The 25,288-nt window shown below is 47.8% G+C and overlaps 1 protein-coding gene across 12 annotated transcripts in view; it reads right to left on the bottom strand.

Annotated features, from left to right (window-relative positions):
- ABLIM3 (actin binding LIM protein family member 3) overlaps positions 1 to 25,288 on the bottom strand; it is a 171,023-nt gene that overhangs the window by 31,710 nt on the left and 114,025 nt on the right. For all 12 annotated transcript variants that reach the window (XR_009557151.1, XR_009557153.1, XR_009557155.1 and 9 more), the window contains 4 exons: positions 23,958 to 24,141; positions 19,892 to 20,004; positions 14,671 to 14,797; positions 13,204 to 13,297 (listed from right to left, as the gene is read on the bottom strand). Coding sequence is in view for 1 of the 12 variants with exons in the window: in XM_060271707.1 (XP_060127690.1) it covers positions 13,204 to 13,297; positions 14,671 to 14,797; positions 19,892 to 20,004; positions 23,958 to 24,141 (518 nt within the window). In the remaining 11 variants the exon portion in view is untranslated. The remainder of the gene's footprint in view (positions 1 to 13,203; positions 13,298 to 14,670; positions 14,798 to 19,891; positions 20,005 to 23,957; positions 24,142 to 25,288) is intronic.

Below are 25,288 nucleotides of genomic sequence, written 5' to 3'. Positions count from 1 at the left end.
GCTACCTGATTGGCCTGTAGGAGCAGCCAATCCGGCTGCAGGCAGAAGTCAATCCACAATATAATTGGCCCACAGGTGTAGCCCTGAAGTAGCCAATCACGCAAGGCCCATTGTGTAAATAATGTATATAAGCAGATGGTTTTGGGAAAAGAGCCATTCTTCTTCTCCTCTTCTCCTTGATGACTATGAGCTGAATAAAGAGCATGAAATTCACTCTCGACTCCGAGTACATTTTACTGGCGACGAAGGTGGGATCTGTGCAAGCTGTGGGGAGAACCACGAGAGGAGGACCTGTCGTTTCCGCAACGCAGAGTGCAGGCAGTGCAGAAAATTGGGACACATCGCCCGGGTGTGTCGGGCTCGACTCACCCGTCGACAAGCATCAGATGACCGACCCAGGAGCCCCAGGTCACACGGCACCATGCACCAAGGCAACTCGACGGAGATCACGGACTACCAGGTATTCCAGTTGCCCCATCCCAGCACAGAGAAAATTTATATAGAGGTACAGATAGAGGGAGCCCCATGCCGCATGGAGCTGGACACGGGTTCAACTCTATCCATAATCTCGGCCCGAACATTAAGGGAACTGTGCCCTAATGGGGGTCCCAAACTAAGGCCGGCCCCATTCACCCTCCGGGACTTCCAGAAACGTAAGGTCCCTACAATGGGGGTGGGGACCTTCAGGGTGCAATATCGAGGGCGAAAGCAACAATTGGACTTGCTGGTAGTTAAGGGCCCCTACGTTAGCTTACTGGGACTGGCATGGTTTGGACCTCTGGGGCTAGCCGTTACCGGGGTGAACCGCACTAGCTTACAAGTGGACGTGGACGCCATATGCAAAGAGTTTCCAGGGGTTTTCGATGGGGCATTGGGACGATATACAGGACCCCCCATCGCCCTACAGCTAGACCCCGCTGTACGACCCATCAGGCACAAGGCCCGCCGGGTCCCGTTCGCCCTGAAACCCCGCATAGACGAGGAATTGGACCGGCTCGTGGAGCAAGGAGTGCTGGAGCCGGTGCCCAACGCCCCCTGGGAAACTCCAATTGTCACACCCGTCAAGCCTAACGGTTCGGTCCGCATCTGTGCAGACTACAAATGCACCATAAACAAGGCTCTCACGGCCCATGCATACCCAGTGCCAGTGGTCAGCCATGTCCTCGCCACCCTGGCTGGGTCAAAAATCTTTGGCAAACTGGACTTGGCCCAAGCGTATCAACAGTTGCCTGTGGACGAAGCCACAGCAGAGGCTCAGACGATTGTGACGCACAGAGGGGCATTCAGAGTAAAGCGGCTGCAATTTGGCGTTAGCGTGGCACCAGGCATATTCCAGAATCTAATGGACTCTCTCCTTAAAGGGATTCCGGGCGTCACCCCCTTCTTCGATGATGTACTGATCGCCGGGCCCACACCAGAGGAATTTGAGGACCGCCTCCGCTCCGTCCTGCACCGTTTCCAGACGGCGGGCCTCAAGGTGAAGCGGGAAAAGTGTTTACTGGGAGTGCCGCAGGTGGACTTTCTGGGATTTAAGGTGGACGCAGAAGGGGTCCATCCAACCGGTGACAAGGTACGGGCCATTTGTGAGGCCCCAGCGCCCAAGAGCAAGCCCGAACTTCAGTCATTCTTGGGACTATTGAACTTTTACCATGCCTTCCTTCCCCATAAGGCAGCGGTAGCGGAGCCCCTACACAGACTCCTAGATAAAAGGGCCCCTTGGGTGTGGGGCCAGCGACAAAGGGCCGCATTCCAGGCAGTCAAGGACTTGCTCGTCTCGAACTCGGTCTTGGCACACTTCGACGAGAGGCTGCCAGTGGTGCTGGCATGCGACGCCTCTCCCTATGGCATCGGCGCTGTCCTGGGACACCAACTCCCGGATGGAAGAGAGGTGCCGGTGGCATACTTCTCCCAGACGCTTGCTGCAGCCGAACGAAACTACTCACAGATTGACAAGGAGGGTCTGGCAATCGTGAAGGGCGTAAAAAAATTCCATGATTTCTTGTACGGGCGGCCCTTTACCATAGTGACTGACCACAAGCCGTTGCTTGGCCTGTTTGCCCCCGAGAAGCAGACCCCCCAAGTGTTGTCTCCACGTGTCCTCAGGTGGTCAATTTTCCTTGCCGGCTACCAGTATGCACTAATCCACCGCCCTGGGAAGGCGATGGGCCACGCAGACGCACTCAGCAGGCTACCACTACCAGAAACAGGCCCCGACCCAGCACCTGCGCAAGAGGTTATGACCCTGGAGCTGCTTCCCGACCGACCCATTCAGGCACAAGAAGTTGCGCACCATTCCACAAAAGATAGGGTCATCTCCCGGGTCCTGGACTGGGTGTGGCGAGGATGGCCCAGCAGCAGCCCCGGGCCAGAATTCGCTGGCTACACAAACCGCAAACATGAACTGTCGGCCCACAAGGGGTGCCTGTTATGGGGAAGCAGGGTTGTTGTTCCCCAGCCCCTCCGCAAAAGGGTCCTCACAGCCCTACACGAGACACACCCAGGGGTAGTGAGGATGAAGGCCCTTGCCAGGAGTTATGTGTGGTGGCCGGGGATTGACAGAGAGATAGAGGCCTGGGTCCAACACTGCCAGACCTGCCAAGAATCCCGCCCGGATCCCCCAAGGGCCCCAGTCCAGCCCTGGGAGTCCGCCCGACATCCATGGTCACGCTTGCACGTGGACTTCGCTGGCCCCTTCCAGGGAAAAACATTCTTCATAGTGGTGGATTCCTACACCAAATGGCTGGAGGTCGCACTGGTACCGTCCACTTCTACGGCGGCAGCCATCCGGGTACTACGTAAGCTTTTTGCAACCCACGGGCTCCCTGACACCCTCGTCTCAGACAATGGAACCGCATTCACGTCAGAGGAGTTCCAGACCTTCACAGTGCAGAACGCCATCCGCCACATCCGCTCAGCACCATTCCACCCTGCCACCAATGGCCAAGCGGAGCGCATGGTGCGGACCACCAAAGACAGCCTCCGCCGCATGACACAAGGGGACTGGGAATACCGCCTTGCCGCATTTCTTCTAGCACAGCACAGCACCCCAAGCACAACGACGGGCCGGAGCCCAGCTGAACTACTAATGGGCCGGCGCCTTGCAACTAGACTGGACCGACTTCACCCCGACAGAGCTCAGGATGAGGTAGTGGTGGGGAAAGGCAGGAACCCCCGGACATTTGTGGCCCAGGACGCAGTGTACGCAAAGAATTTTGGGGCAGGCCCAGCATGGGTACCCGCCACAGTCACCAAGGTGACCGGTCCCGTGTCGTACGAGGTACTAACGGAAGGGGGGCAATGTTGGCGCCGCCACTGCGACCAGCTACGGCGACGATTCCCAGGAGGAACCCGGGAGGAGAGCGGGACAGAGGGGTCCCAAGGGGACAGCAGGGCAGTGAGGCCTGTAGAGCGAGAGGGGTGGGCAGGGGAAGCAGAAGCAGTAGGCACAGAGGGGCGCCCCGAGGCTGGAAGGACACCGGAACCAGAGCCACAACCTAGTGCTTCAGTGGCGCCAGACCAGACAGCCCCGGCACAGCCAGCAGCCTCAGAACACGAGCCAGAACCAGAACCCCTGACCAAGGAACACCCCAGGCCACAACGCACACGGAGGCGGCCAGCAGACCTTGGGGACTACGAATGCAACTTCCCGGGCAGGACTGGAACTTAGAGGGGAGGGGTGTTATGTACTGAGCTGAATCCTAGAACAATAGGATTCAGAATCAGCGGGAGCTACCCAATCCAACTCCAGGTGGAAGTGAATCCGCAACCTGATTGGCCTGCTGGAGCAGCCAATCAGGCGGCTGGCAGAAGTGAATCTGCTACCTGATTGGCCTGTAGGAGCAGCCAATCCGGCTGCAGGCAGAAGTCAATCCACAATATAATTGGCCCACAGGTGTAGCCCTGAAGTAGCCAATCACGCAAGGCCCATTGTGTAAATAATGTATATAAGCAGATGGTTTTGGGAAAAGAGCCATTCTTCTTCTCCTCTTCTCCTTGATGACTATGAGCTGAATAAAGAGCATGAAATTCACTCTCGACTCCGAGTACATTTTATTAGGCATCCCCAAACTTCGGCCCTCCAGATATTTTGGACTACAATTCCTATCATCCCTGACCACTGGTCCTCTTAGCTAGGGATCATGGGAGTTGTAGGCCAAAACATCTGGAGGGCCGCAGTTTGGGGATGCCTGGGCTAGATCAATGAAGAGAGTCCCAAGGTTAAATAAGGAGCCACAACCAAAAAGGATCTACTCCTAGGAGACAACAATCAAGGAAGAGTCCCAGAGGAGTGATGCTCTAAAATAATTTGATCTCTAGGTGGGAATAATAATCTGAAATACCCAGGCAGTTCAGAAAACTCAAAACCAGCACTTGGAAACTAAGGGCCAATTCCATGTTAATGTTAAACACATGGCTAGTCCTTGAGCACATATTATTTCTTGCAGAAATAGCAAGCACCGACCAGCTCCAGTTCAGATTAGGACTGTGGTATGCAGTGCTGGTGGCTGTGGGGGCTCTTTAATCCTTTGCCCCCCACTGTGGTCCCAATCCAGATTGGTGTCCCCTCCACATGGCTGCAATTTCTATGGCAATAAAAGCTGTCAATGACCACTAGTTATGATGGCTCTGATGCCAATACCAGTCATTGGGGAACAACAGTGGGGTGGGCTAGTCATCTCATTGCCCACCGTGAGAAACACAGTGCAGGGTGTTTCTTTTTTTCCAGTGCCAGAGTTCCAGGGCTCATCCACACTTCTGCTTGCCCCACTACTTTCCCTTGGGAAAATCCACTGTTTACCACTGAATCAGAGCAAATGTCAACTGGGTTTTCTCCAGATTGATGTTTGCTCTGATTTACACCTAGCAAATGGAGTGGCTGTTGGGTATAAAACTGGACAGCAGAATGGCAGCTAGCCACTGAAACACAAAGTTGGTTCTTCAAACTCAGAATTCTGCATTAGTCTTTGACATAATCTATGGGGTCGTTTGAAGATTACAGGGGGAGAGAGCTTGTGGGATCCACCCTAGTGATAGCTCTGCAACAAAGAAAGCCCCCAAGCTCAGATCTGTCGCACTGAATAAAAGGGTCATCATTTCCCACCAACTTTCAGCTTATGTCAATCCAGTGACTTTGCTAGAGTTGGGCAGGGTGACAAGTCACAGCACAGCCAAGCCCAGGGTGTCATCCTAGCTGTGAACTACCACTGGAATAGTGTGACATTCTTGTTTTACAAGCTGTCACTATACGAACCATCATCATCTGGTGATACTGGACAGACTGAGCAATGGCTGCAATGAAGTTGAATGTTCAAGTCTACGCCGAATGAGCACAAACGGAAGCCATGTTTGCTATCTGAGTATTCAGTCCCGATTTCTCTTGAGAGGGCAACTTTTATTTTTCTGTTGCCTTCAACAGGATTAGAAATAGCAACCTACTATTTCGCCCACTTGTGATGTAAGAGGGCTGTTCTCCCTGCCCTTTAAAACAAGGATAATAGGCTTAATTGGTAGCTTGCTTCCATTCAAAAGTGTCTGCTAGGATTTCAATTATAGGCTCACTTGCAGGGCTTCATAGCTCAGATGCAACCACTGGTTTAACTTGGTGCAATCAGCCCCATTCTGTGCAAAGCACTGCTCCCAAAGGGACATTTTACAGCAGCAGCAGCAGCAGCAGCAACAACAACAACAACAACAACAACAACAACAACAACAACAACATAATAATAATAGAAAGAAGGATGAGGGATTGTTGAAGGGTGTGGGGAGGGGAAAGGATAGTGAAGGCTTTTAATTAGAGAAGGGACTTTTAAAGATAAAGCCAGCATTAAAACCAGTAATGGCTTTCTTAAGAAAGGGCCATGTGAGTCTCACAACACAGAGTTGCCAGTTAGGTTGTCAGCATAGCAATCAAGCAATGGTGCACCAGTTTTGCCAACCACTGGTGGGTGGTATCCACTGGGACAAATTGGGAGTCAATTTGTCCTCAGTGCAAGCTAGGAAAGGTTGAACCTATTACTTTTGGTTTTTGTCAGTTTCTCATTTTTCTAATCTTAAATTCAGTCCTTGACATTTCCAAATCATTTTGCCACATATGCATAGATAGATAGATAGATAGAGCTCCTGAAAATTCACCAGCATTTTCATGTGAATTTCTGCTAACATACATAATCATGCAATTTCCACAACGTAAACAATATTTTTTTACAAAGCATTGTTCCCTGTCACAATGAGATTTTATATATTATTTTCATTCAATAAGTATTTTTATGCACACTTTATTCTAGTGTATGCATTTTTGTACACATTTCTTGGCCGCAGAACTTTATTGCAAAATTCAAAGAAATGCAAATTCCAAAGGATGGCTGGGTTTCAGTTTGCATATTGTTTCAGAAAGTGCAGATTTGGTAGGTTGATTGTAGATGGAATCAAATTCCTCCCTCATCCTGATGCAAGACTCATTCAACACATAGAAAAGAAGAAGAAAAGGAGCCAGCTGAGCTGCTAAAAAGACAGCCAAGACTACTGCTTCAGCCCTCTGTTGTGTTGTTGCATTATCCAATGTTTCTCCTCACACGTTTCCTAGTTTTAAAGGGCGGGAATACGGAAATCAATGATGATCATGCAAATGGAGTGAATGAATCACTCAGTTGCTTACAGCTAAAAGCAACAAATGTCTTCTTCCTCCCCTCCCTGCTCCACCTTTGCAGAAATTCTCCAGTGCCTTCAGCAAGACACTCTCCCTGCTAATCTACGCATCCTCTGGAAGAGCTCCATGGAGATTTATGAGAACATGTTGGCTGAGTCACTGCAGGATTTGCCTGTCACTAAAGTGATATGGGTATAAAAATCAAATAACAGATTGATGCCATCTAATGCAGTTGTGTCAAGGAAGCTGGCTGCTTAAGCCCAGAGACCTGCTCTCAGAGGAGAAGTAAAAGGTTCTGTGGGATTTGCAACCCAATCCTATGAGCCACTGGACTGAGGCGGCAGCTCATATAGGATCAAGCGCTAAGCTCCCAGTGCAAAAGAAATGCCCCTGGGCTGATCCCACTCGTGCAGCAGCATCCCTTGGCTCCCATCACTTTCCACCTGGCCCTTGCTTCATGCTGCCAAATGGTACTGGGGGGAGACAGAGCCCCTCCCCTTTCTGTCTAGCACGCTAGGGTCTCTCCTAGTCCGTAGGAGGTCTAGGGCTGGGACAATTATGTGCTGCCCAATTCTACAATTAAGTATGGACTACAAGGGATGTGTGTTGGTGGGAAACCCTCACTGACCTTATCTCTTAATGAAAGAGCAGGATAAAAATAGGACAGAGAGTTTCTGCTAGGAATAGGACTGGTTTGTTTGTTTGTTTGTTTTTAAATTGTGGCCATTTCCAAACATTACTGCTTGTTCATGCAAGTTTCCACAGTGTCTGCATGATGATGTCGTCCTCATCAAAATTCCATCCCATATTACTTCTCCATTTAGTCTACAGTTCCTTTGGTCCAGCAGCCAACTTGAAAAATATGTCATAATTGTTTTTAGCTGGTTGCTTGATTTTATTGCTTTTAGTGATGTTTAACTGCCTTGGCTTTATAGTTTTGTTTATTTTGCAGTTTGCTTTATTGTGTTTTATTACCTTTTGCTGAATGGTAATCATACAGTAAAACTAGAAGGGGCTACTTTCCCTTTTTGATTTGGTCTCTCAGAACATTAAGAGACACGCTGATCTTGGAACCAGAAACACTTCTCTTGCAGGGTACAAAAAAATTAAGCACGCTTTCCCCGTGGTGTTTTGGAGGCACAGTGAGTCAGAGGTTCCCCACCCCTGAACTAGATACTCCAGCCACCAAATCCAACCTGCCTTTTCTGGAATTGGGTTGACCGACAAGTGAAGGAAGTCCCCAAGCCATCTCAGCCTCACCTCTAGCAGTTTCCCGACAGACCAAATCACAACCACCTTGTTTATTTTATACTGATTAAAATTACAGTCATTGTGAGAGCCCAGTGCTGCCTACTATGAATATACTGCTTATTATAATTCAAAGGGGTGTGTGTCACTGTCGTTCCTTTAAGACTCATTAATCATCCATAGCTGGCTGCACATCTTAGAGCCATATGGGACAACCAGAGGCGTAAGCATATGATGGCTGATTATGGCTGAGGATAGTTAAAGGCACACTTATGCCACACTTTGTCAAGAAGGATGATGGGAGCCTACTGCTTGGAGGGCAATAGGATCCTAGGCATTACTACCCTCTGGGCACCAAACTCCTGGGCATCCCCACCATCCTGTCTGATTTGTGATCACTGCAGTCTTCCTAGGAGACACCACCTCCGGTGCTCAGCACAAGCAAGGCAACCCCTGAGAGGCTGAGTTTCCATGCCAAGATATGACTGGAAAAGACAGCAAAGGGACTGTGCTCTGGATTTTTCTCAGAAGAAGAGGTTGCCCCATGCCCACAGGACCTCTCCATTGCCCCATGGCTCTGCAGCCATCATTACGCAACACATCAGGCGTAACAATGCCTCCACTTTGCATTGTGCTCCAGGGTCACACGCAGACTCTTCCCAGAGCCCAGCTGACCTATTTGCAGCCAATCCCATCGTCAGGATTAGACAAGGAGTTCCCCATGACCAGGCTCCAGGGATCCCCCTAGAGAGACTCAATTCAGGAAATCAAGGAGTAAAAAGAAGGTGCTGAATAAGGCTTGTCTCAAATGTTCTGGTAAATATGAAGGTCAGGTCCACTATTTGTGTCTATTTAGAACAGCACAGGAGGCAGAGAGGAGAGATGTTTCTGAAAACGTGTCCAAAAATTGAGACGCAGCAGCCTGGGAAGCTCACATTTGTTTTGTGTTTTCAGACATTTGGTTCCCCTCCATGTCGGTGGTGGAAACACAAGAGTTTGCCTTTTGCAGTTGAAGCGAAGGGACTCTTAGCCATTGAGAAAAAAATTAAGCCATATCTCAGGAACTCAGCTCTGGAGAGCAAATCCAATGATCTTGCTCTTCTGGAAGTCTTCCAACCTGCTCTATGCATTCTGAAGCTTACAATCAGGTCATCTCTGCTACTGAGCTGCAGCAACATTTAAGAGGTTGCACGCCTAGTGAAGATCAACTGGCCAAATGCTTAGAATCAAGGCACTCTTCGCATTGCTGCCCTCCTTTGTGCCAGGCTGTAAGATTAAAACACATTTACAGGGCTGCTCCACACGTCTTGGCTTGACTGTGTGGGGCAGACAGATGGCATGGAGGGACAACTGAATTTCAGCTGGCAAACTGACTTAATGCTTAAGCTCCCGGCCTTCAGGGGCTGCTTCATACGCTCTGGGTCTTAGGAGCCTTTTAGTGCGGGCTTTTGAATAGTCAGATGGTTGGATGTGTGGCAGTTTCATGTCAATTTCACTCTGGAGACAGGCCTTCATTAAAGTCTGGGAAGCAGATGGCCAGTGCAGGTGTGGGGAGGCAAAAGCTTGACATGAAACTGACAAGCACCTAACCATGCAAAAGTGGCGTGTCCATGGATCTTTCAAAGTCTACGAAAAGAATTGTCTGTGGCAGGACTGGCAGGCCTCATTACCTCCCTGCCAGGGCTCAGTTTCTGATAAGAGAGGTGCCAATTTCAAGCCTTCCATCTGCCTTCCTCCTTGTTCCTAAATTGATTGTGACAGGCTGCAGTTGTTCAGGGGAAAACTCTGCACATGCTCTGAGAAATTTTGCTTTACCATTTCTTCACATATTTCAGGGATCAGATGTGGCACTGAAAACAGATTCTGGAGCTGAATCTGTGCCCCAGCATGAGCTGAGCCCCATTTAAATTCAGTGGGTGGTATTCATCCAAATTTTATTCAGAATAGACCCATTCCAATGAATGAGTACATTAGGACCATTAATTTAAAACTTAGTTGAATGCCACCCAGTGGCTGCATGCTTTAGGGGAAATTAATTCATTCTCTCTCTCTCTCTCTCTCTCTCTCTCTCTCTCTCTCTCTCTCTCTCTCTCTTAAAAAAGGACTTTAAAAGTAATCTTCACTGACTCATGTTAAAGGAAGACCCAGCACAGTTTTAATCCACCTGGCTTGCTATTTACATTAACACAACGCTTCTGTTTTGCCATTCACTGTTCTGCCCTCCAACACCCTGGAGTGTCAACACTTTAATTATCTCACTCCACAATCCCTGTGGGTCCTGGAATGCTTGCCCTGGGCTCCCAATTTTCTCTTTGCAGTCACAGCCTTCATCCACCATGAATTCCTTTTCCCTGCTAGCACATTGCCGCATGGCTAACAGCTGTGCAGGATTTGTTGCCACAGCAACAGAGAGAGGCAGGGTGTGGAACCTGGTGACAGAGCATTCCCTCAGGTAGATGGATGGAGAGGAGCATCTGAGAAATGAGCTCATGTCACCTGGAGGGCAGGTAGGGTAATTGATGGCTCTTGCAGCCACAGAGACAGTCGAGCAGCATTTCTGAAATGCCTGGGACTTGGGAGAGGAGATACATACCTAGGAAGCTGCCTTACAGTGAGTCAGATCACTGATCCACCCATCTCAGTACTGTCTGCACTTGACTGGCAGCAGCTCTCTGGGATCGGAGACAGGTCTCCAGGAATTGGGGCTGTAACATTTCACTCTGTGCGACACCAAAATCTGGTGCCCCCCCCGCCCTCTCACCTTCCATTGTTTGTCATTGTTGCAGCGTCTGCTGTGACACCTCTCAGCTTGGCACTCATAATAATAATAATAATAATAATAATAATAATAATAATAATAATTTATTATTTATACCCCGCCCATCTGGCTGGGTTTCCCAAGCCACTCTGGGCGGCTTCCAACAGAAAAATAAAACACAGTGATTTATTAAACATTAAAAGCCTCCCTAAACAGGGCTGCCTTCAGATGTCTTCTAAAAGTCTGGTAGTTGTTTTTCTCTTTGACATCTGATGGGAGGGCGTTCCACAGGGCGGGCGCCACTATCGAGAAGGCCCTCTGTCTAGTTCCCTGCAACTTGGCTTCTCGCAATGAGGGAACCGCCAGAAGGCCCTCGGTGCTGGACCTCAGTGTCCGGGCAGAACGATGGAGGTGGAGACGCTCCTTCAGTGCAGGCAAACCAACCGTGCTCCCCTAAATACACCTCTGCAGGGATGTTAGACAGGGAATACTCCTAGCCCTACATGGAGATGCTGGGGATCAAACTTAGGACATTCTGCATGCAAAGCAGATGCTCTAGCACTGAGCTACAGCTCCTCCTTTTCTTCAGGGGCACAGCAGTGATAGAATTGAAATCCCAAGAAGGGGGTCTTCTATTGCAGGCTGGGAGCACAGATTGGGCACTTGATGGACAAAGCGCCCGGCTATTTTTGCCTAATTTATTTACGCACTTCAAGAGGATACCATAATACAGCACCATTTAAACTGATCTGTGATGTGATCATATCTGGACTTCTGTGCACAGTTCTGGCTGCTGCATGTCAGAAAGGATATTGTAGATGTGGAAAAGGTACAGATAAAGGCCACATACCCCAAAATGACCAGGGGACTGGAGCCACTTCCCTATCAGGAAAGATCTGGGACTTTTTAGTTCAGCAAAAAGGCAAGAAAGTGGGGGATACACACAAGAAAGGTTAATAAAATTATGCATAGTGGGGAGAATGTCGATAGAAGATGTCTCCCAGCCTCATACTATCAGAACCTGCGATCATCCAGCAAAGCTAAACATCGGAAGATTCAAGACAGACGAAACAAAGGACTTCTTCACACAGCACATAATTAAATGATGGAATTTGCTCCTTCATTGCCTAGTGATGCCCATCAACTTAAGCAGTAGGCAAATTCAGAGAGGATGAACCTGTCCTTGGCTGCTTCTCATGACAGGGATGTGAGGCAGCATGACTCTGAATACCAGTTGCTGGAGAATAACAGCAGGAGTGGGCGATGGCACTCATAGCCTGATTATGGGCTTCCCAAAGGCATCTGGTTGGCCGCTATGGGAAACAGGATGGTGGGCTCGATAGGTCTTAGACTCAGCAGTGCTCTTCTGATATGAGACTGGCGCTTTATCAGAAGCTGAGGAGTTCTGTGCTTACCTAAAACGTGTTGGTGCAAATCGGAGACATTTGCCTGAAATGGCTTCATTTGTCTACTTCATTTTGATTCAACAAATGTTCTTTTTCCAGAAATGAGGAAAGTTTCTAATTTAATTTGCTGCTGACTGAGGAAAGACGGTTGGGACTCACTGGCCGATCAAGAGGGGTTCAACCTTGGCATTAACAGCACCAGACTCTAACCAACTGAGCTATTTACAACAGATACTGTACTGCATTCCTCATACCTTTTCAGTGTGTTTTCCTCTGTCATCATGAGGAATGGAAACAAACTTTCAGAAAAACCCCCGATGATACTTGGACCTGGAGGATGCCACTGCAGCCACCAGATTATAAATGAAAAGGCACAATCCAATGCTATGCAATTCAGACACAGCCGTGCCAATTTTTAGCACTCCCCACTCCAGTTATATATAGACTGCTATATTTAGCATCCTCCAAGCTTGCCTATATAATCGTAATGCACAGTTGCTGCTTCTCCTCCTGTCACTCAGATTCTGAAGTGCAACATACACCCTTCCAGAAAACCAGTCCCTTGCAACAGGGCTGGCGAACTTGTGGCCCTTCATATATCTCTGGACTCCAGCTCCTATCATCCCCAGCCAGAATGACCAACGGTCAAGGAGGATGGGGGTTGTAGTCCAGCGTCACTTGGAGAGCTAGCAGTCTTTTACCCCAGCTTTACATCGGGGACATTATTACAATTTCTATTTTACTTTTGGGGTAAAATCAGCGCCAGAGCCTAGAAAGTGCCAGGAACAAAAACAAACAAACAAAAACAAAACCCCAAACCACCTGACCTGATAGCCCTTGCTTACATCATCCAATCACTATCCATGTATCCAGTACCATTTTTCTAGAACAAGGGGAGTCAGAACTTACTATGGACACCTTTCCTGTTCTTTTATAATGGCAATGGTCCCCACCTGAGAGGGGCCAGAACTGAGTTCTGGCTTTAAAAAAGCCCCGCATGTATCCCTGTGTAACGAGAAGTCTCAAGTCTGAGCGGAAGCCAGAAAGGAAAAAAAAATAGTGTCCTGTGTATCTCTTGCTAACACAAAGCTTAGCTTCCTTGACATCACGACAACAATACCATTGGTGTTAGAGAAAGGGCTCACCTCCAGGACTCTGCCACTGATGTACCGGTTGCAGGTCTCGCATTTAATGCCAAATTGGGCATGGTAGTCAGATTCACAGTATGGAATGCCATCCCTGTGGGAAAAGATTCAGGCTATGAGGTTTAGAAGAGGGAAAAGGATAGTCAAGAATCTCCCCCCACCCCTCAGCAGAATTTCTATTGTATGATGCTGAAATGTGACCTGCGCTCAAGTGAAGGGCACCAAGGGGGAAAGCAGCCTGCCAGGAGCTTATTTTGGTGTCCAGTCAGAAACTCTAGTTAAGTTCACAAAGGGGCTATGATACTGAGATGTGATAATGATCTTAATGCAGTCTATACACAATGAAGAAGTAACCTAGTGCAATGGCCACCCAACAGCAAGAAAGAACTGTGACCATGCTTAGCCCAACGGAGAGCAGGCCCCTGACTCATGCTTGGGCTCTGACATCTTAATCAGAGGGAAAAGCATGAGGAGTTTTGATAAAGGAGACTAAAGGAGGCAGGCAGGCATTAAATAGTCTGTAGACTTTTCTTTGAGGAGTGTTAAGTCTGACCAAAACCTGCTTCACGCATTACGCTTTCTACACAGTCATTCATATTTGTTTAGGAAAGGGGAGGGGAGGGAACTTGCAAAATATAATGATCAAATTGCAATGTGACTACTATTTTATTTTATTGGCCTGCTGCATATATACTGGGAATCAAACTCAGCACTCAGAAAAACACCCACATGTTATGCTAGCACAAGGATTTGTTTCTGTGTGAAAGGATTCAGAAGATCCTTTGCCCTATCACGCCTAGATTACTCCAGGGCTAAAAGTGTCCATTGATTAACCAGTGTGTATTGAGTAATTAAATCACTAACTGCACAGTAAAAATGTAATGTGGCTTTTAAATGGGATTCTAGCAGACGCTGTCCAGTGACTTTCAGTACTGATGGCAGTTTTACAAACAATTATCTTGAGGGAATTTAAGATAGCTTTACTGCCAATGAAAGTAATTTCTCTGCATTACTCAGTCAAGAGAAAACGTTGCTCTCATTATATAGCCTCAAATATTTCCTGGCACTGTCTGTAACGTCACAGTTTCAACTCTCATCCATCTACACACAGGAGACAGGTGCAGTATTTACTGCAGCAGTCCTGTGGCCTGTCAAATGACGTTTGTAGGAAAGGTGATCTGCTGGTTCCCTCCAGGAGGGAGGCTGCATATCTTTCCCGAGAAAGAGATGTGCAACTCCCCTCTTTGTGCCTTACACAGGGAATGAAAAAGAGGAGGCACAGAAGAGTCACTCTTTCTTTCCCAGCTTGGATGCAAGGTACAAAGTCAAACGAGAGATGCCAGGTGGTGCAGCCTGGAGACCTTCTCCAAGGGCACAGGTCAAATGCTTAGCTTCGAAGCAATCCCCACCCACTCAGCAGAGACATGAGGAATGTGGGCCAGCAGGCCATGGGGAGGAGACACGCACTTGCTGATGTATTCTCCAGTCAGGACGATCCCACAGGTTTGGCACTTGAAGCAGCTGACATGCCACTGTTTCTCCAGGGCCAGGAGAGACTGACCTTGCTTGATCTCCTCCTTGCAACCTGCACATTCTGGGAAGCAAACGAAGCAGAATTAACAACACAGCAGCAGTATCTTGAACAGTTTAAGAAGCAGACACTGAAGGACAGCTGCGCCCACCAATGGCATGCTGCCTTGCAGAATCATGGACAGCACTAACTTGAATGACAGGGCATGCAGTAAATGGTACAGACATTCTGGGAGCCCTGTGCCATTTTCAGGGTCCTGTCCAAATTTTATGCAAGGAGTAGCTATTTATCTAGCACAGGGATGAAGGACCTCAGGGCCAGGAGGGGAGTGCAGCCCTCCAGGCCTCTTTGTCTGGCCCTCAGAATTTTCCCCAGGCCACACCCCTCACTAGACCTCCTTCACATCTTTTGCCTGGCTGGAATATGTCCTTGAAATCTGATGGTGCCTTTTTCTTGCCTGAATGGAGGGGAAAGAGGGGTGTATGTGTAGAAACTAGCCTACTTGCCATGTCACAGGGAGGTGAGATGTGGAGTCCTCACCAAAAGAGGAACAGGAGGTGTCAGCCTTACACCAAGCCCTGGATCAGGCTCCATCAGGGGTGAGGAGCCAAGGTCTCATGAAGAGGCAAAGGAGGGGCCACCCACACTCAGGGTCAGCTCAGCCTCTGACATGAGGGAATGGCAGATTGGAAACCTGTCTCGTCCAAATAAGTGCCAAGGGCTCCTCAGGAGTAAAGGTCTCCTTGAGAGGAAAGGCCTCCTCTGCAAGAAGGTAGATGATAAGAGTCAACCTCTGCACATTCTGATCACAAGTTGTTCTGACCTTGCTGCTTGCCTGACCCTTGTTGTAAGCTCTGTATGCTTGGACCCTGACCTTGGACTGACCCTGGATGCTCCAGTGAGAACAAGACACTGCTTTACAATGGGACACTTTGCATTAGTGGCGCCACCCACTTTTGCCTCTGGGTCCCGCCTATCACAGGAATGTGGGCCCCAGAAGGTTGTCCAGAAGGGAACAGTGGAGAATGGCACAAAGTGGCTCCCAGAATAATTGTTGAGCTAACACACACACAAAATTGCAAGCTGAAAGTTGTAAATATTGCTCTCAGCCCTGTGCTGAAATGAGCACCTAGGGCAGAAAGTGCACTTCCTGTTTTAGGTCACATTTGTTGAGCCTGACTTGGTTTCCCACATTTTACTGCTGGCAAGTAGGGTGCTTATGTAATAGGCCTGTGGAAAGAACGGCCACATTCCAGCTGGCTGCCAATTCCTTCCTCTTCCTTGCTGTTTCCCCTCCTGATCCAACTGCTCAAACCAAGCCAGATGTGGCAATTCAGGTGCACCTTCGCTTTTGAAGAACCTAACCGAGGAGCGCCTGGCAGAAGTGAAAAGGAAAGCAAAGAAACAGAGTTGGGGCACATGGATGGAGCTTCTACACACCACCAGATACTTGAGGGCACCATGGGCCCCTTTGTTTCATCTCCATGCCCCATTGCCCCATTTGGTAGTTGACATTCTGCTGGCAGCCCCCACCTACCCCATGTCTCCCACTAATAGAAATGGAAGGGCATTTTTCGATGCAAGGCTACATCGGAAGAGCTGTTCCCTAACCTCTGCCTGCCTTGGCCATGTCTGGTCTGTGGCGTTATTTACTGGCTTCCCTTCCTTTCCCATTTCCTTCGCTGTCTGCCGAGACCAGTGACAGGAAGCACATGGGCTTGGAAGCCACGACCTTGACTGTGCTCTGACAGCCTCTTTCCTCCTGCTCCTTCAAAAGTGGAGAATCCCCCAGATTTCCAAGTAGCCGCTTTGCTGCCCATGTAGAAGATGGGCTGATCCTTTTGGGAAATCCATTCCCGCAACAACAGAGTGAGTGCAATGAAAAGGTGAAGGGCATCCATCACTGCTGATGCTGTTTTTCACTTGCCACACCTCAAGAGTGCTGGAGGGAGAAAACACGAAGCAGATCTTCAAGCTCCGTTTGCTGTCCCTCCTTTTCTCGCTCTTCACTAATCTGTCAACGCTACCCTCAGGCTTGCCGGCTGCTCACCCTTTTTTGCTACATTCCACCACTAGGAAGGCTTAGGGAAACCTCCAGCTATTTTTAAAAGCGCCATACAACACTTCAGGCAAGTTTGCTCTGGATCCTGGAAGAAAAGGCAGATAATCACGAAAGCCTTATATGTTTTACAGCGGCTACCAAAATGATCTTAAACTCCCACAGCAAAATGTTTTGCCTTTATATATTGTGGGGCGTTCTAACCTGGGTAGCCTTTGCATATACTCTTCCTGCCTCCTTTTCTGAAACAACAGGGAGGTGCTGTTTTAGCAGCACCAGTGAGTGTGCATTAAGAGCAGTGGCTAATATAGGTAGAGAGAGAGAAAGAGAGAAAGAGAGAAAGAGGGAGAGAGAGAGAGAGTCACTGTGTTTCACCTGGACCCATCCTGAATGCTGCTTGCAGCTGGTTATGAATAATCCATGCTGCCCTCAAGTAACCTGAGCTACACAGCCAAGGAGCGGAATATATGCAAGAGTGGATTTCAGGGGAGGATGTGGTCTTCAGGTGACCTGATAGTGGTCTAGGGCATGGAGAGGAAAGGGAGGGGTAGAGGGGCAGAAACCACATAGTGGCCTTCACTTGGTTTCTCTCTCCTGGCTCTAAACAGATTCCTGGAAATCAGACACAGAGGGAGGGGAAGAGAAGAGAAGCATTGTGCAGGTTCAGCAGGATCTGGGCTGCCAGTTTGATTCACAGCACCTGGTTCCTGAGTTTCCAGTAGTAGAAACTGTTGGCTAACTAGCCTATTCTGAGAGTTCTGTTCCATTATTATTATTATTATTATTATTATTATTATTATTATTATTATTATTACTACTACTACTACTACAGCTATAAGGTGATAATTAGAACCCAGAGAACATCTCATTGACTTACTGTAATAGAAAATACCTTAGCAGAGTATTTTCTTACATATTATGTGCACAATGACATATGTGTGACATGTGTAGTATGTGTGCCACATGTAGTATTAGTATTATATATATCACCTTGGTATTACAAGTATCACAAGAATGGAGGCAGGGCCAGCCAAAGACATTCTGAGCCAGGAAATACAAATGACATCCCTATCTTAATAATTAACATGGGGTCCACAATCCACTGGGAAGTTCTCCTCCACATCTCTCATTGTAATGAACTACTATGCCCTTGCTCAGTTCCTGTTTCCTTTGAAGAGACTTGCACCCTAGAGGTCCAATTCTGTCTGTCTCCAAGTACAACAGCATGAATGGAGCCTAAAATACACAGATTGAAGCAGCTGTTTCACTTTGCTGCATGGATGGAAGCTGTTTGTAACTCTGAAATATTGGGATCTGAAAGGAGGACAGCTGCCAAGTTCATCATTCCAAAAACTCCAGGGACAAACTCCAGCCAAAGATGCCATGAAAGATTTTATTGCATTTCAGTGACATCTTTTGATCAATCGGAGACATCGTCTCATAATAAGGAGGGACAAGACACTGTGATGTCTGGGTGCAATCACTTCTTGGATGCAGAAGCTGGTAAAAGAATATTGTTGTCATCAAGTACACATTTCTGCTATCTCTATGTTACTTTAGTGGTTGTAGATACATTAGATTCCAAGCTATAGAAGGCCTCTTCCTCCTTTGATAGCATGGAGGGGACTGACAGATGCAGCTGCTCGGCTTCTGCCTCCCATCCAAAGGAAAGAAGCTGTGTCACAAGACGACCTCCATCTTTCATTGCAAAGGAAAGGCCAATAGTCAACCCTACCCTCAATTCCCACCCTTGCTTGCCTTTACAGGGCATCTCTTTCCTATAGACCAGGGGCAGGGGAGTCCATTGGCCATGCTGGCTGGGGCTGATGGGAGTTGGAGTCCAACAATATCTGGAGGGGCACAGGTTTCCCCATCCCAGGTAAAGATCCTCCACATCTGCTAAAAATGCATTTGCTGACCAGTCTGGAGGTTATCAGTGGGGTACAGCAAACTAAACAGCCTGGAGGTCAGCTGTAGCCTGCAGATCCAGCTGCCAAGACAGAGAGAGCATGTCCTGATATTCAGTTGATGTGGACACATAAACATGGTTCAGTTTTAGGCATCAAAAAATCAACCCTGGATCAAATGGTCACAGTGCAGTTATATACACTCATGCCTTTGGGAAGATTCAGGGAGCCAATACTGAGGAATCCTTGTGGGCACCAACATCTTATATACATATGTATGTATGTATGTATGTATGTATGTATGTATGTATGTATGTATGTATATTAGCTAAGTGCACAAATTTGGAATTATATTTCCAAATGCAGCTGTACAACAAAAAGGGGGAGGGGTCTGCAGAAATGCGGATGGAAGTTTGACTTTCTCTTGTAACAGTGCCTTTTTATGTACTTCTATTATTGTTTCTTAAAATATGTATTTTAAATCATCCTTCCTCAACTAACTCTCAGACATCAACTAATTCTACATGCAGACCACATTCTCAAACATGGTGCTATGTATATGTAAATCTATTGAAATCAATAGGTACAAGTGCTCTCAGCTGGATTGTGTTCACAGTGTTGCTCGTGTTTGGCAGTTCCCTGCAGCCTGGCCAGGAGCAGACTGTCACCAGGGGATGGGACACACACACACACACAGTTTTGTAATCTTTTTGGGGAAGACTGTGCTGTTCTTCCCTTGCAATCAATGTGTCTAAGTAAATCACTAGGGAACAAGAACATCTGTTGCTTCCACACTGACATCACACAGCCTGCATTGCAATTGTGCCCAGCTGGTCCACATCCCAGTGCAGACCACTCGCCAAAAAACGTATTGTACTTTTTAAAGAGTGATTGCCATTTAAAACAGGAGTAGAGAACCTGTTTCAATCTGAGGGCCACATAATTCTCTGGGCAAACTTCTGAGGACCAGATGCCTGTGGTGGGTGGGTCCAGAAGAAGCACCAGAGTTTCAGGACACATTCCAGCCCAGCAAAAACACGCAAGGAGTATGCAAAGTGGAGCCAGTGAGAGATGTGACCTGAGAAAGAGGTACAGCCTGGGGAGACTCTCAAGGGCTCACATCGGATGGAGGTTCTCCGCACATTTACTGGCAAAGTATAAAAATAATGAGATAGGATCTGCTGGACTTACGGCTTGGTCCATGAATCTTGATGGGTTTGTTGCTGATCAGTGAATGGGAGCAGGTTTGGCAAACACAGTCCTTGCCACTGAATGTGACTTTGTCTCCAATGGGGAACGGCTTCCTGAAAGAAAACATCACAAATACTCTGTAGGACTTCAGATATCAGATATCTATGGATCCCCTTTGCCGGTTTGCTAGTTCTTCTTCTTCTACAGCACCTCACACCCATCATTGGATCTATGCCTCTTCAAGCTATCTTCAGTGCTCCTCTGTTTTTCTTTTATGTTTAAGCCTTGCCCCCCCCTCCTCTGTATGTTGCTTTTGAACATGGTATTGAAAATGTTAATTAGAAAAAGGGGACATTGCTCCATTCTCAATCTCCCCCTGTGTTGCAGTATTACTAAAACTCTGGGACAGGCCAATTTGTTCTGCTCCCCTTGGGCCATCCCAGGCATCTCCTATTTCCCCCTTCAACATCTCTGTCATTTTGTTGTCTTCCTTTATACCCTACTTCCCTTCTTTTTTAAAAAAGTTCCAGTTACACCAGAAAGTAGTACAGTTAATATCATTCTCATTGCTTTTGCAACTGAGCAGAACCAACAGCTTAACATCAAACATTATAGCAGCAGATTTCATGATCCTTATTAACATATTTGAACATTTCAATTCAAATATCAATATTTGGTTCATAACGATGAAGGCCTTATATTTTTTTAACAGAAAAAAATGAATATTGCAGAACTAGCAATGCTCTTATCTGCATATGCAGAAAACAGAGAAGTATGTGCACAAAACTCGGCATAGAAAAGTCAATGAGCAGGGACACGCAGGCATCAAGGTAAAGGTAAAGGTAAAGGGACCCCTGACCATTAGGTCCAGTCATGACCGACTCTGGGGTTGCAGCGCTCATCTCGCATTATTGGCCGAGGGAGCCGGCGTATAGCTTCCAGGTCATGTGGCCAGCATGACAAAGCCGCTTCTGGCAAACCAGAGCAGCACATGGAAACGCCGTTTACCTTCCCGCTGTAGCGGTTCCTATTTATCTACTTGCATTTTGACGTGCTTTCGAACTGCTAGGTTGGCAGGAGCTGGGACCAAGCAACGGGAGCTCACCCCGTCACAGGGATTCGAACCACCGACCTTCTGATCAGCAAGCCCTAGGCTCAGTGGTTTAACCACAGCGCCACCTGGGTCAACTTCAACTATATCTTGGGAGACTTCACACACGTAGGCAGAAGGCATGTGAAAAGAAGCATTCCCTCTGCTTCTGGGGTGGCCAATGTGTCATGCAAGGAGTTACCAGGAGTGCTTCATGTTATGAGACAAAAGGAAAGGTTCCCCCCCTCCCGGGCTCCTTCCCCCCTCCTACAACACCTACAAATAAAAGGAAATTGCAGGGAGGGGGAATGAGATGTGCCATGACCCCTATAATAACAGCAATGACTGCCAATGGGCAGACTTTGACGCCCAGGTATATTGGTAGTACATTCTGTTTTCATGAGAAGTGAAGATTTTATTTATATCTACACAGCGGTGGAGCAAGCCAATGGGTGCCTGGGGCAGCATGGGTGCCCTGTGCCTGGTGGCGGGGCAAGCCGCCCGCGGGGTGGGGCGAGCCAGGGCAGGACGCTATGTGGGGCCTCCCGAGTCTGCCTGCCTCCTGCCACTCAGCTGCCCTACAGCTGGGGGGGGGAGGCAGTGGGCGGACCATTTGGGCAGCGTGGAGCCTGCGGGTGCCCAAGCCGTTGCATATCTCCCAGGAGAGACGCGTGGTTCAGGCATGCTGCAGGCCCCATGGTGAGTGCTGCCCACCATTTTGTCACCCCTCCTCAGTGGTAACACCCGGGTTGACCTGCCTCCACCGCACCCCCTTCCTCCGCCCCTGTATCTACACAATCACACCATGCTAACTCCCTGCGGATACACAATCTGGGTGCATGTTTGTATAGTCAATTTAGCTCCTGTGACGCAGCAGCTATGAAAGGTTGCCTCATCATGGATTTGAGAATGCCAGTGGTAGTAGCTCAGTTCACTTTTGGCTGCTCCTCTTTCCTGTTTGTTTAAGTCATGAAGATACTCCAAAGGTTCTGAACACCCTAAGAGAAACTGTGGAAATATTACAATGGAAGCTGTTCTCAGAGGTCCTTTTTACAGAGGATCATTTAAAAGGGTTAGTACACTTTTACTGCCTTGTTCTATTTACACTCAAGATAGTAAAAGGTTAAAAAAAGGGAGCACAAGCTTAAGTAATTCCACCTCTACCCATGTATACAGGTGAAGCAAGGATTCTAATTTGGCTGGTGGCTGCAAGAACACAGCAGCAGTTCATCAGATTTCAGTATCCTGAGTGGAAAAGATGGGATTTTGCACGTGTTGAAGAATGCAGAGCAAGTGCTCCTGTCTATAAAGACACAGGCAATCAAGCAGGCATTTGGGGAAAGTAATTGGGGGAAGGAGGGGGATATACTGTAGCTTGCAGCAAAGGATATGCCATTGAGGAGAAGGGAACGATCTGCACACCTGGTCTATACAAACAAAGCCGTATGTGTTAACATACCCTGAACATTACATGCTTGGATTAATTTCAGTTTAACTGAATAATCACCCTGGAGAACAAATATATTGGGTGGCATAGGACTTCTAGAGAATGCCAGTTTTGTAGTCTGGGATCAGAATGGTTGATCTGTTTCTCATAGGTGGAAGCAGTGATCCCCATCCCATCACGTTTTAAGCTAAAGAAGCTGTATATATAGAGAGGTAAAGTTACAGACTGTCAGGCACCAGGGGTCTCAAATCACCAGTGCCACTATGACAGCTGAACGGAAGAGGCTGAAGTTGTCTTTGGAAAGTGACCCACAGCATGCCAAAGTGAGACAGGGCTTTCCAAACTGTATGTATGACCTTGATCTCCCCAAGAGTTACATTTAAAGCACATGGCTTCCCCAAAGGATTCTGGGAACTGCAGTTTGTTAAGGGTTCTGGGAAGTGTAGATCTTTGCGGGGTAAAGTTTCCATTACTCTTTGTGAGAAGCCATGTGCTTTAAATGTATGGTGTGTATGCAGCCCGTTTCTGAGCAGCAGATCTACCTTGATCAATTTGTGCCCAATGTCCATCTTGACGTACACTTACACCAAACCGCGGCTTGTTCAATCTGTTGTCTCACAATACAGGGACAAGGTATACATTGCCAGCGGTGTCATAGCTGCTTGTACACCTTTCCTGGCAATGCTTGAAGGGAAAATATTGTGTGAGTGCCAACATTGCTATGTGATTCCTTCCAGCAGACTATAGCAATGGTGGTGGCAGTGACGTGTGTGTGTGTGTGTGTGTGCGCGCGTGCCGCACAGCTAGTGTGGCTAATTAAAGACTAGCTTTTCCTGTCACTCATCCTTGCCCATCTTTCATTTTAATGCTCTCCTAATGCACTCCCAACACTAAGAATGACAAATTAATAGACCTGTCCCTCCAGAGTATATCTGAGACCTAGAAGAGTTCATAGCCCCCACAGTAGCTTCACCATTCCCTTGGGAGATTACTAATCCCCTCTCCCCAGTTGCAGGACCATCCATCTACCCTCAGGCTAGTGATTGGCTAGTCATACAACCTGACATCCATACTGCCAGAATTAACCCCTCTCTTGCTTGTCATGCTCTTGATCCAGCCAATGTGGCACAATAATAGGTCATAGAACCAGTTATTGCCTAATGACGCATTGTGCAGGTATGTACTTTTGAATGTGCAAATATCCACTGTTCTGAGAGCGTGTATAGATATTTTATTTTATATTATTTTAGAGAAATGAGTGCAATGCATGTACAGCTTTTTGTCGTTGTGAAGAATGCAGGCATTTCCCAACCAGGCTGTGTTGCCTCATGCTTTAAGAAAATACCCTCTTTCTAGCACATGGTCCCATTGCCCTGGTGCTCCCCAAAGTGTAAGAAAAGGAGGTGCGGCACAGTGCAAGTTTCTACCATGCCGTATCTGCACATTCCACAATGTGGTTTCAGGCTTTCCATTCGGGGTTTTCACTTATGAACGGGTTGCCCACCATCACAGCCAAACATCCCACTCACCTGCACATGCTGCAGACAAAGCACTTTGGGTGGTACGTCCGGCCCAAAGCTGAGATCACCTCTCCCGTGATGAAGTCTTGGCAGCTATCGCAACGTGTGCCATAGAGTTTCTGGTAGTCATGGGTGCAGATGTATTCCCCATTTTTAAAGAAGAAGCCAGACTGAGCTAGGTCACAGCCACACACTACAGAGGGGGAAGCACACACAGATAGAGGAGGTTCAGCCTGTCAGTTATCTTTCCCAAAGCTGACCTGTTCTTCTAAAGCAGGGATGGGCAGAAGGTAGACCAGGCTATACTAGTACATCTCTCTCTCTCTCTCCTCTCTCTCTCTCTCTCTCTCTCTCCCTCCCTCCCTCCCTCCCTCCCTCCCTCCCTCCCTCCCTCCCTCTCCCCCCCCCTCTCTCCCTCTCTGATTTGCAGTATAGAGTTAGCAAGGACCCTGAGGATCATCTAGTTCAACCCCGGTGATGCAAGAACATGCAGTTGTCCCATATGGGGACTGAACCTGCAATTATCAGCCCCATGCTTTAACCAATTGAACTACAGTATCCAGCTTTTTAAAAAAACAACAAGAAGGGTTTGTTTGTTTGTTTTTAGGTCAACAGGTTGCTGACTCCCAAATGTACAACAGCAACAACAGGATGACTTTTCCCTTCTAAATTAGGCAGCTGAAATGAAGCAAGGACTTTTATGTGAAAGGATGGCGAGCTCAATGCAGTTGTGATACTGAAAAGAACGTGCTCAGGCAAAGCTTGTTCCTTAAATCCTGTTCTTTAATGTGTTTCTTTTGTGTGGGGCTATGTTTGGTAGATCCTGAGGTTCTTAGTAAAAAGCAAAGCAGGCCCCTCAAGTCCAATATCTGACTGCCCTGTTTTAAAGAGCTTGCGTGAGGTGCTACAACAGAGTTGGGGGTGCACTGACAGAAGGAACGTTCCTTGGTCAGAGCAAAGACACTGAGTTGGGAAAGGAAGCCTGAGAATGTTTCCTTGGGCAGTTTGGATGTGTTCGCTCTTCAGGGTGTCTACCTTTTAAACCCAACCAAATGAACTAAAGGGCCAAGCCCCATCATTCAGCCCCACAAGATGTCACTGTTGGGTTGCTGGCAAGGTCTAGAATTAAAAAAGAGAGAGAGAGAAAGCGGGCAGGCCTGTTTTGGGGAGATTTGTGCCCTGCTGACAAAGAGAGCTTGGCTGCTGCTTCGGGTAATTGTCTGTGAGCCTCGGTGCATGACGGCAAGAGACTTTGCCTTCTTTAATTGGGCATTAGCAGATAGCAAGAGGGTACCTGGGCAGAGCAGCCTGGCAGAGGGAAGTCTGACCTTCATGCCATC

This window comes from Zootoca vivipara, chromosome 2 (assembly GCF_963506605.1).
Source record: "Zootoca vivipara chromosome 2, rZooViv1.1, whole genome shotgun sequence".
NCBI lineage: Eukaryota > Metazoa > Chordata > Lepidosauria > Squamata > Lacertidae > Zootoca > Zootoca vivipara.
This window is presented reverse-complemented; position numbering and strand designations above follow the sequence as displayed.